We start from the raw sequence: 12,487 nt of genomic DNA, 5'->3' as shown, positions 1-12,487 counted from the left end.
GGATGACGAGGAGTATATATACTGTCTAAAAGAGTAACTGTCTAAAAGAGTGTCACACCGAATAGTGTCCGCGCCAAGGCGAGCTATTCTGTTCGGACTATCGTGTGTTTAATTACGACGGTAGGTTTTTCAGTAGCGTCAAGCCATCTTTAGGCTTTACGCGTTAAGGGGAGCAATGAAAAGGGCTAACTACCCTACGTAAACCATCAGACTAACGTGTTGTGACGAGTCATTGAATCGCTCTTTCTCTCTCCAGCCGTTATGTCGACAGTCACTACCCCCGCCAAAGGGAATGAGTCGAAAAGCAGGGAGCCTGCACCCTGTGTCCCACGTCATGTGGAGCAACCGTCTCGGGCGGGGACCCCCATCCCATGTGCATCGTGTGCATGGACATCAAGCACGCTCAAACGTCGCTTGCGGACCCGCAAACTTGCGTTCACTGTGCGTCATATATACACAGATACTCTTTTAGACAGTTTAGCCGCGGCTCGCTTGCACACCTCGTGCAGGTTACCGTCTGCCTGAGAGCCCGAATCAGTCGTGCTAGGGGGTCTAGACTGTTGGACAGGGAAGAGAGAGTTGTCCTCCTCCTCCTCGTCATCCATGTCCAAGTTGAGGAGGTCAGAGTTTGCGTCTCCCTCTGCGTCCTCATCTCCCGGCTCCTCCTCCTCGTGTGCGAGAAGGCCATCAAACAGAGGAGGCATATCCGGGGATTCGGCTTCCATCATGTCAGCCCAGCTCGTGGTAGCTCACGTATGATGGTCAGTAGCCTTAGGTTTCGCGGCAGCTCAGGACAGACATGGGTCTTGCTGGCTAGCCACCGCCACTCTCAGCCTTCTCTCCAAAATTTTTACCGGCATTGACGCACAGTGAACGCAAGTTTGCGGGTCCGCAAGCGACGTTTGAGCGTGCTTGATGTCCATGCACACGATGCACATGGGATGGGGGTCCCCGCCCGAGACGGTTGCTCCACATGACGTGGGACACGGGGTGCAGGCTCCCTGCTTTTCGACTCATTCCCTTTGGCGGGGGTAGTGACTGTCGACATAACGGCTGGAGAGAGAAAGAGCGATTCAATGACTCGTCACAACACGTTAGTCTGATGGTTTACGTAGGGTAGTTAGCCCTTTTCATTGCTCCCCTTAACGCGTAAAGCCTAAAGATGGCTTGACGCTACTGAAAAACCTACCGTCGTAATTAAACACACGATAGTCCGAACAGAATAGCTCGCCTTGGCGCGGACACTATTCGGTGTGACACTCAACACAGTCCAATCCACTGATGTCGCGTTCGGTGGCATAATCCAATGACGGTCCGCCTATTGAACTGTTTAGCGAAAATCAGCGACGAAGTCGGACGTGCTGAGAGAGCTTGTTGTAGTCCCTCATGGGAAGAAAGCGAGAATGACTTCGTTAGGGGTTGACCTGAGTGATATAGGTGGGGGCGGAGCCTGATCTCAGGTCGACCTGTCTGTCAAAGACAGACGTGGTGGCATAGGAGCTTCTGTAGTTGGTCATGCCCGAAGCGATTCCCATAGTAAAACACCGAGCGAAGTTAGAAAAAGAACTAATGAGGGTAACTATGACAACAAACAAGGTACAAGGCAAAACAGGGGTACGTTCAAGTTCAAAACGGTGCGCAACGTTTTGCTACGGTTTCCGGGTTGAACGTCATGTTTCCTGGAAACGGCGTGCACCGATGTGCAACGGCGTTTGAGATACGTTTTCTCTTGTTTGGTGGGTGTGTCAGAACTGCAGTCCAATCAGCAGCAACATGTATATAAAGCACGCGGTATTAAAGTGAACTCACACAATGGGTCCAAGGAAAGTAATTTACAAATGTGTTTGATGCAGCTCGGTATACGCAACAACTGAGGATATTATAAGACATGTTTGTCATAAGTTTTATTGTAAAAATATAGGATATCAACATAATGATGTAGTTGTTTATATTTTTAGCTTCATTACAAGTGTATGACATTTGGTATAGAAATAAACAATGGTAATTAAGTGCTTTTCCTAAAAATGAGAAAGAAAATACAGGGTATTAAAACAGTATGAACTACAACTACACCCTAGAAAACATAGCAAGATACACCATCTGCTTTTAGCAACACCCTGCTAACCACCCAAACATGGCGGTGGGGATTTGCTGCAACCACTCTTCTTCAGAAAGCCTACAATAGTTGAAGGCAGATCCTCTCACCCTTGTTTTATCTCTCTTTCTCTGACAGGCATCAGAAACGCCTCCTGAACCATCAGAAATGACATCACTGTAATCACTTCAGGGATTTCTAGGTTTTGTGCATACAAAACTTTGGAAAATCCACAAACTGCAAGGGTTTGACATTTAATTATCTGCGTTGGTGATATTTCAGACCGGATGTATTTTTGTTCAGTCTCTGATTCATCCTGTGTGCTGATCCTTCACTCCCGTGTGCTGATCCTTTACTCCCGTGTGCTGATCCTTCACTCCTGTGTGCTGATCCTTCACTCCCATGTGCTGATCCTTCACTCCTGTGTGCTGATCCTTCACTCCCGTGTGCTGATCCTTCACTCCCGTGTGCTGATCCTTCACTCCCGTGTGCTGATCCTTCAATTCCGTGTGCTGATCCTTCACTCCTGTGTGCTGATCCTTCACTCCTGTGTGCTGATCCTTCACGTTGCCCTAGATGAGTGTTTGTGGCCGTCTCGTGTGTTGTGCTGTCTGGATCCTCGCTGTTCAGAAAATGATCTGGTCTGCTGACACGACCCCTGACCGACCCCACAAACACCCCACACACTCACGGGACGCCCTGCAGAGACAGAAACGCAACTGGGTTTGGAATCAGTTCTTTGTGCTTGAGGAATACACCGGGACGGAGCCACTGTATGTGGGCAAGGTAAGAACTCTTCACTCGTTTCTCACATGGAAATTTTTTTTTAAATAATCACCAAAAAAGTTTAGTGTTTAGAATCATGAATAAGTTCAGTCAAGTGCTATACAAACATGTACAGGTATTTTTTTGTTCTCTCTGTGCTGCACTAATGCAATATTTGCTGCGTAATGGGTATTAATTTTTTGTCCTTTAGTAAACTGCAACTTTTGAGTAAAGTCTGGCCTTCTGGCCTTCTGGTCTTTCATTGATATGATCGACAGCTGTTCAGCCCCTCTTACCAAACAGTCAAACAGTTGGGGGAAAAACATCTCTTGCAGATTTTAAACAGATATCAATGAAATGTTGGTGGCTTTTGTTTTCAAATATAAATAAAGTGGGTTTTTTTAATGATGAGGCATTGTCAGTGCTTCTGAAACCTGTCCTGGTTCCTAGTGCACATGCCGTGTCTCCATCATCAAACACACCTGATTCACTCCTCAGCGCATCAGTCGAGTCTGCAGTAGGGCTGAATGATTAATCGCACTTTCCATGTAATTGCACTTAAATCGAGATGGCTTATCGCAATTTTAAAATCGCAAAGGCTGTGATTATTTTTTATGCGCAGTTTGTCATTGATGTATGGCTCAGTAAACGCTGCTCCATCTGAAAGCACTGTGAGTTTGAGTCACTTATAACGTGCATTTGAAAAAACAACACGCATCAAACATCTTTCCAAAACATGAGAAGCATTTATGAACCTCGTCCAACAACAGACAACATTTAATAACATGCATTTACTCCAAACTCACTTCATAACGACAGCTGAGCTCCTCCTGTGAGATGATGTGCCTTCTTACACAGAATAAGGAAGTCGTGTATTTATAAGTCATGTTTAATCAAAGCGTTTCAATCTTCTGTTTATTCAGATACAGCGATAGGGATTTCCTGGAATCATGCGCATTATTGTACTTCTGCGGCGGGGCATATTTATCGTGTTTACATGAGAGCGCCCTCTGGCATTCAAATGGGGCAGTACTTACTACCAATCAGCCGCACTCCACTGACAAGCTGCGCATGAAATAATCGCGTGTGGTTTTGTTGCGATTAATCGTTCAGCCCTAGTCTGCAGGATGGGAAGGATGAAGGAGACACACAGAATGTGGTGTGTTTCACTCTTCGGGGTGTTTATTTAGGCTGTTCTTCTCATCTTCACTACCTCTATTGAAACAGCTTTGCATCATGGACGTTTGCCATTGCCAGCGGTACTAACCATACTAGTTGGCATATTTCATCATAGTGTAATACATGCATTGTTTGTTGAAGTGGAATCACAACTGGAGAACATGAATGCACTTCTTCTTCAAAGTATTCTGAAGCAGAACACCAAAGCTCCTTTCCCATTCTCTCTCCTGTAAGGGCATATCTGTGACCTTTTCTCCTGTTTTCCTGTGAAATGATAGAGCTGGAAGTTGACAACTAAACCACTTTAGACAAAAACAGAATGAGAGACAAAAACTGAATATGAAAAGAAGGAAGGTGAGAGAGTGGATATTTCCACAGGCGAATGTGTCATTTGCATTTATATGATTTTTTGGCGCTGGCGTCCCTTGGGCGAGCCTCTTAGCAATGGCATCATACCAAAGACTGAGATTAGATGAAAGGCAGCAGATAGATATTTCCTGGATAAACATATGTAATGACAACCCTCAGACAACTTCAGAGCACACAAACATATTTTGACACAAAGCGCATTGTTCAAGGAACTGAGAGACATGTTTGAGAGGCACTTTCTCTCATTCAGACGGAGATCTGATGTGCAATTCTTTTTGCTGGAACTGGCATATCCCAAATGTAACATTTGTAACAAAGAATGTATTCATGAATGTATGGATTTTGTTGGAGGTATTGTCCCTAACGATGATAAAATACTTATTGACACTTTTGGGTTTGACTAATTTGGGAAAGGCTTTATTGTGTGGGAATGCACTGAACCCGTCTTGTATCTGGGTTTGTTCATTGTTGGTGAAAGTCCATTCTTCTATCCAGTGGACTCATATATTTAGCTCTATTTCACATAGAGACTTGCATATTATGCATAAGAAGAAGCACTACAATCATTTTAAGACTTTTCTATATCTCATCAAAATGTAGAGCAACATGTTAAGGCTTTTAACACCACTTGTGTGAAGATCTTAAATGCTTTTACTCCTCCGAGGAAGAAACATGCTAAACCCAAGTCAGTCCCTTGGTTAAATGATGATATCAGGAATGTCAGTGGAAGAATGCTGTCTAATGAAATAATCTTATCAAAGTTTCAAAATTCTGTGAAAGCAGCAAGGACAAAAATATTTAGCTTTTTATTTATTTATTACCACATCAATTACCACATCTATCCTATCAGCATGAGAGGAAGCCTAAATATATATATACACGGTCAACTCACCTAAAGTCCTCAACAGTTTTCAGCATCCCTTCTTCACCCCGACCCCTCACTCTTGGCTGGTTCCTATCTCAGCCAGGAATCGTGGGGAAAACTCTGGGTTCGGGCCAAACACTGAGCTCGGAGCCTCTCCTCAGACAGCACACCAAATACACATACCATTATTATCTGACTTATTTGTAAGTGTGAATTTGTGAAAACCCGGTATGTTGAAGTTGGGCTTGAATACAGTCTCTAATGATGTTTGCCGCTTCACCCGATGGAGGGACATAAACAACAACTGATCACAACGTTCCCAAAATGTCTTGACAGATAAATAGGTCTCAAACTTAAACATAAAAGTTCAATGTCTGGATTAAATACTGTGGATTTGTCTGTTGAATGGCTACACCATCGGTCATTTACAAACACGCAGATGCCACCGCCTTTGCTCTTCCCCGAGTTGACAGATCTATCTGCCTGAATTAGAGAAAAGCCTTGTTCCTCTTTCAGCGAGCTTGGCATCTTCAGTCGAAGCCCAGTTTCAGTAAGTACCAGCATCCCGATACTCAAAGCTGGCTCTAGCTTCCAGAATTCTTCTATCTTTTGTTGCAACGATCTGATGTTGCTCAGGATTATTGCAGATAACGGAGGTTTGCATCAGACACCGTCTTGGTTTTAGAATTGAGTATGAAATACTACTTCTCATTTTTAAAATGGTTTCGAGGCTATCGTCCAATCACAACCCTTTGATAGTCCCTAGGACTACGCTGAAATCGAGGGGGGAATGTGTTCTTGGTAGCGGCTCCTAAAACCGCTTCCACGTCTGCTGTTTTAATTGGTGCTTTATTAATTAAATAAAAATAGCTTGTTTACACTTGAGGTTTCAATGTTTGCTTTTATCAAAAATAATTTAGTTCAGTATAAATTCATGTTCCAGTTCTATTTGATGTTTAAATGTGCAGATCATAATGTATTTATAGTACAGACTGTTTGACATTTTCTGCTGATGTCAAAGTATTACATTAAGAATTAAATCACTTCCACATCTGCTGTTTTAATTTAATTTAAGCAATGGCTATATTAATGGCTCTTTTTTTTTTTACATCACACATTTAGCATTCGTCTATATCTGACTTCCCTCTATAGCGTTTTCTCTGTGATAGTGTGATTGGACACAAATGTGAAGTCTTCCCGCGCTTCAGAAAATCTATAATCAGAAATGTAAGAATCATTTGTGACTTTGATGGGAAGCTGATTGGTCTGTGAGCACTGAAGCTTGTCTTATCCTCAGCAAAGCTGTCTGAAGATATTTTCACATTTGCATTATAGGGCCCGTCTCTAGATGCTTCAGAGCTACTGTCAATGTATGATACACATGGTTGACTGTGTTGAGCTGACTGATGCTCCCAAAGCTGCTAACCTGCCTTACCATCACTTACCTTCAATTGGGTTTAGCACACAACAAATAAGAGCTTTCACTCAGACCCATGGAAATGGCCACGCACCGTTTACTGACCATCTGATGTATATCGCACTCAAAAATGGCAAAAGCTCCAATCTGATTGGCTGATTTTCAACTCCCAAAAGTCAGTGCACCTGCTTGAATTGGTAAATTACAATACGTTGAACATTACAATGAGTAATGTAATGAAACTCAGATCATCACTAGATTTCTCTCAGGACAGTCAGATCGAGTCAGAAAACATTCAAAGTAGGAATTCATCTCTGTAGTGGTTTTGAAATATTTATTGTAAAGGACCACTTTGGAGTTTAATGTATGTTGTTGATTAAATGAAATATGGGTTGGGTTATTGGTAAAATATTTGTTTAATGTTTGTACTTTATTCAAATAATTCTATATTTTGTATGCGCTTTAATGTTATCTGTATGTGATTGACCGGAAATCCTATGCACCTGTGATGTTGAAATTTGTCCCTTTGGTGGTACCGTAGTTTGCACAAGAGAAGATGAGCTTTTAAAAGGTAGCTGGCGGGTGTGAATGGTACGCAACTGTGTTTGAGCCTACATGGATTTTATTTGAATTGTTTGTTCGTGAACTTAAATAATTCGACGCCCGTTTTATGACGGAAGAAAGGACTATCGTATATTGTTTGCATTCCTTGGTGAGCGCAGCGAGGTACGATATGTTTTATTCATATATAAATCTGAATATTGTTTGCACATATGTATGGTTTATTTTGCTGTGTAATTAATGTTTGTCATCCTAAATGTTTGTTTACGTAATGACGTTTGTAGCCGTGAAACCAAGTGTGTGAAATGTTTGTTGTATGTATGTTTTTTAATACAGTTTTCACGGTGCTAAGGTGATGATGAATTGAAAGTTGAACGTCATGCTGGTTTGGCGAACTAAATAAAGAAACACCTTATGCATCAGTCGAGACTCTCTCTTTTGGATCCAAGGGCTGCTACAGTGAAAACTCGACGCTACATCTGAGTCATCTGCTGTGTCGTCTTCGTTCCGGAGGTCGCCATTGTTTGTTCCACACATCCAGGCAAGGTCGTATATTGGTAGCACGTTTAACAGAGACTAGATGCGGTGAGAGACTTTGGTTATCGAAAAAAAAAAAAAAGAAAACGAACAAACTGAACTGTTTACTTACATGGCCATATCCTGATTGATCCAAGTCGTAAGGCTAAATAACAGACTCTGGTGTTTATGAGTGAATTGTGAAATATTTGAAAAGGTCACACATATTATGAAATGTTTAATGGTTTATTTTCACTCTTAAAATTTAAAACTTGTGAAATGTGAAACTGTATGGTAAAGAGCTGTACATCTCGAAAATTAACTTTAGCCATTCTAATTTTTATTAAGCTGTCTTGAATATTTAAAGTGTTTTTTGGTATTTATTTGACATTTTGGGGTAGGTCTATCTTAATATTTGAAGTGAGTAGTGTTAGGTTACACCACCATCTTATAACCACAGCTCCCTGAATCACTTAAATCTAGAAATACATCAATTAGTGATACAAACATGTCAGAAGAGGAATCTAGAGGCTCAGAAGAAACAGTCTCTCGTGAACGAAAGCTTACAGAAAAAGGCAAACAAATGCGTGAAGAGGAAGCTAAAAGGCACGTAAAGGCATTTTTGAAAGCCTATGAATCTTGGAAGCAGATAGCACGAAAAGCTAGAACTAGGCTTAAGAAATTCTGTTTTAAGGAGGATCTTGATAAAATAAACCGACACATTCAGAGTGGATATGACCGTGTAAATCAAAATTATGAGCCACTTCAACGAAATTCTCTTAGCACACCAGAGATTGTGCAGAAATTGGATGCTTGTAACACACTGACAACAGAAATATGTGACCTTGTGAGTAGACGGCTTGATGTAGGTCTAGTTCAAGAGACCTTTAAAGAGGAAGCTGAAAAAGAAAGAGTGCGAATGATTTTAAGTCGTGAAGAATATAAATCTGTCTTTGGTGAGACAAGCACCGAAAGTGTTATTTCAGAAGAATCCATAAAATTAGATAACCTGTCAATCACAAGCTCTAAGGCTTCTAGCAAGCGAGCAGATGCGGAAGCAGATCTCGCAGCCAAATTAGAACAGGCAAAGTCTATTGAAGAGATACAAGCTCAACAGGCCAAACTTATTAAGCTGGAAAGTGAATGGAAACTCCATGAGTCACAAATGTTGATAGAAATGAAGCAGAAACAAGTAGAAGTGGAACTGAAGTTAGAAGAGGAGAAAACAAGGCTAAAAATGCTGCAAGCAAGCATGGATGTGAAAGTGGCTGCAGCTCGAGTTAGAACATACAATAAACTGGAAGGTGATGTGGAGAACATGGTGGGAGAACCAAATACAGCCTCTGTTGTCAGAACCACTCCGGCTACATATTCAAACAGACAACTAGATACAGGAGTCTCCCTGTTCCAATCGCAACCATCATCTCAGAGTGTAACAGCCAACTTAGCTGAAGCAATTGCAAGCTCATTAAGTCTAAATCGTCTGCCTGTTCCTGAACCAACCATGTTTGCTGGTGATCCTTTGAAATTTGTTGACTTTTGGATGTCGTTCACAATTCTGATTGACAGGAAACCTATCTCTGCTAGTGAAAAAATGCTTTATTTGAAAGGCTACCTCTCAGGAGAGGCACGGAAGGCTGTGGAAGGATTCTTTTACCGGAACTCTGATGATGCATATGAAGGTGCTTGGGCAGTTTTAAAGGACAGGTATGGAAATCCATTCATTGTGCAGAAAGCGTTTCGAGATAAGTTGATGACATGGCCTAAGATTAGTCCTAATGATTCTCTGGCACTTAGAGATTTTGCTGACTTTTTAAAGAGCTGTGAAGAAGCTATGCCCCATGTCAAAGGATTGGCCATTTTAAATGATTGTGAGGAAAATCATAAGCTCTTGAAAAAATTACCAGACTGGATTGTCCGCAAATGGAGCCGAATCGTAGTAGAGCAGCTTGATGCATTTGGAGAATATCCAATCTTTGAACACTTTACTAAGTTTGTGCTGAAGGAAGCCCGTATAGCCTGTAATCCCATCACTTCTTCCTTCTTGAGCTCCAGCTCAGTAGATGAAAGGTTCCCTAAGAGGGCAAAGGCCCTCAGTACAAGTGCCCAAACAAAATATCATGCATTTAAGTCAGAAAGTTTGTCTCCCTTCAAGCCAAAGCTGCCATGCCCTGTCTGTAAGGATGAACTGCACGGCACTGCTAAGTGCCCAGTCTTTGCTGCCAAGTCTATGGGAGATAAAAGGGTGTTCATACATCAAAATTATCTATGCTTTGGATGTTTGCGTAAGGGACATATAACTAAAGATTGTAAAACGCGGCATGTCTGTGGAGTGTGTAGCCGGCGCCATCCAACCTGTCTGCATGAAGAGAGAGAGGAGAGAGCCGGTGAAACAAAGAGAAGTTCCACTTCTGATTCCACAGAAGGACAAGCAAATCAGCAAGTCCGCAAAGTTTTGTCCCATGCAGTGACTCAGAATTCTTCTGCTACCTCAAGTATTGTTCCGGTTTTCTTGTCATCTATGAAAGAACCCCAGAAGGAAATTCTTACCTATGCTCTTCTCGACACACAGAGTGATTCATCTTTTGTCTTGGAAGACCTTGTCAGAGAGCTGGATGTAGTTTCTCAACCATTACAGTTGAAGCTTAGCACAATGACTGCTGTAGACACAGTTATAGCCAGTCAAAGTGTGTGTGGTTTGCTAGTTCGAAGCTTTCATTCTGAAAATCACATACAGTTACGGCAAGCATACACACGTGACTTTATTCCTGTTGATAAGTCTTGTATACCAACCAGAACCACGGCATTGCAGTGGCCTCACCTCAAACATCTTGCAAATAACTTGCCATCTCTTCAAGACTGCGCAGTGGGACTGTTGATCGGCTGTGATTGTCCTTCAGCTTTAGCTCCCCTTGAGGTCATCACTGGTGGTGAGAATGAACCATTCGCACAGAAGACAGAGTTGGGATGGAGTATCATAGGAGCAGCTAATCCCCACTTGGATAGACAGGGAAGTCAAAGATTCGTACATAGGGTTGCAGTGAGAGAGATGCCAGTTCCATCAGCCGCAGACATCTTGAAGGTTCTGGAGTCTGACTTCAATGAGAGGAATTCTGAGGATAAATGTGTCTCTCAAGACGATGTGCGCTTCATACAGATTCTTAGTGAAAACATTCGGCAGAAAGAGGACGGTCATTTGGAGATGCCCCTCCCATTTAAAGGCCAAAATCCCCCATCATTACCTAACAATAAGAAGCTGGCCATAATTCGCTTGCAGCACTTAAAGAGGAAGTTCAAGGCCAATCAACAGTTTTATGGTCATTACCAGGCCTTCATGGAGGATGTGATCAACAAAGGTGACGCAGAGCCAGCCCCAGAGGTATCTGTCGGAGATGTTGTTTGGTACATACCCCACCACGGTGTGTACCACCCGAAGAAGCCTGGCAAATTGAGAGTTGTCTTTGATTGTTCAGCTAAATTTTGTAGCATCTCATTGAACGATACTTTGCTGACAGGCCCCGATATGATTAATTCCCTGGTGGGAGTTCTCTGTCGTTTCAGAAAGGAGAAGGTGGCCATCATCTGCGATATTGAAAGGATGTTTCATCAGTTCTTCGTCACACCTGACAATCGCAGTTACCTGAGGTTTCTATGGTGGGAGCATGGAGACCTTGGAAGTGAGCCCAAGGAATACCAGATGGCAGTCCATCTCTTCGGCGCTGCTTCCTCTCCAGGGTGCGCTAACTTTGGCCTGAAATATCTTGCACAGCAATACAAAGCACATTATCCCTCTGCAGCGGCATTTGTTGAAAATAGTTTCTACGTTGATGATGGGCTAGTGAGTGTTCCCACAGTTAAGGAGGCCTGTGAACTGGTAGTTGAAGCACAAGAGTTGTGTAAAAGAGGAGGCCTGCGACTCCACAAATTCAACTTGAATGAAAGTGAGGCTCTTCATTGTGTTGAGGCATCCGAAAGAGCGTCAAGGGTCAAACAGCTTGACCTCAATCCTGATTCAGCCTCAATAGAATATGCACTGGGTATTCAGTGGCTAATTGAAAGTGACAGTTTCAGTTTCAACATAAACTTGAAAGACAGGCCAAACACACGCCGCGGCATTCTATCTGTCATAGCTTCCTTGTATGATCCTCTGGGTTTTGTGGCTCCATTCGTTCTAAGTGGAAAGTGCATTCTGCAGGAACTGTGTCGTCGGAGCATTGGATGGGATGATCTGCTTCCTGAGGACTTGCTTCCACGGTGGGAGGAATGGAAGGCTGGTCTTCGAGGCCTTAAAGTAGTCTGGATCCCAAGATGTTATCACCCACAAGACTTTGGCAAGATTGTGAGCATAGAATTGCACCACTTTGCAGACGCTAGCAGTGTAGGCTATGGTGCATGTTCTTACCTTCGATGTAAGGATGTCAGGAAAAAAGTTCACTGCAGTTTCGTCATGGCAAAGGCTAGGGTTGCACCATCAAAGATCACAAGCATCCCCCGTTTAGAACTTTCAGCTGCTGTGGTCGCAGCCAGATTGAGCATTCTGCTGAAATCAGAGCTAAATATGAAGATTGATGAGGAATTCTTCTGGACAGATTCTCAAGTCACTCTAGCATATATCAACAACGAAGCACGGAGATTTCATATCTTTGTGGCGAATCGTGTTCAGCTTATACGAGAGTACACCAATCCGAGCCAGTGGCATTATGTTGATACAACAGAAAAT

The 12,487-nt window shown here is 42.7% G+C and overlaps 1 protein-coding gene across 1 annotated transcript in view; it reads left to right on the top strand.

The window, feature by feature from the left end:
* Positions 1 to 2,728: 2,728 nt before the first annotated feature.
* LOC311075546 (cadherin-7) overlaps positions 2,729 to 12,487 on the top strand; it is a gene marked incomplete at both ends in the record, with an annotated part of 106,878 nt that continues 97,119 nt past the window's right edge. Inside the window, one exon of the mRNA XM_084103042.1 lies at positions 2,729 to 2,881. Coding sequence (XP_083959168.1) covers positions 2,729 to 2,881 — 153 coding nt within the window. The remainder of the gene's footprint in view (positions 2,882 to 12,487) is intronic.

The sequence above is a fragment of the Abramis brama genome, assembly GCF_963993115.1.
Source record: "Abramis brama genome assembly, chromosome: 24".
Lineage (NCBI taxonomy): Eukaryota > Metazoa > Chordata > Actinopteri > Cypriniformes > Leuciscidae > Abramis > Abramis brama.
This window is presented reverse-complemented; position numbering and strand designations above follow the sequence as displayed.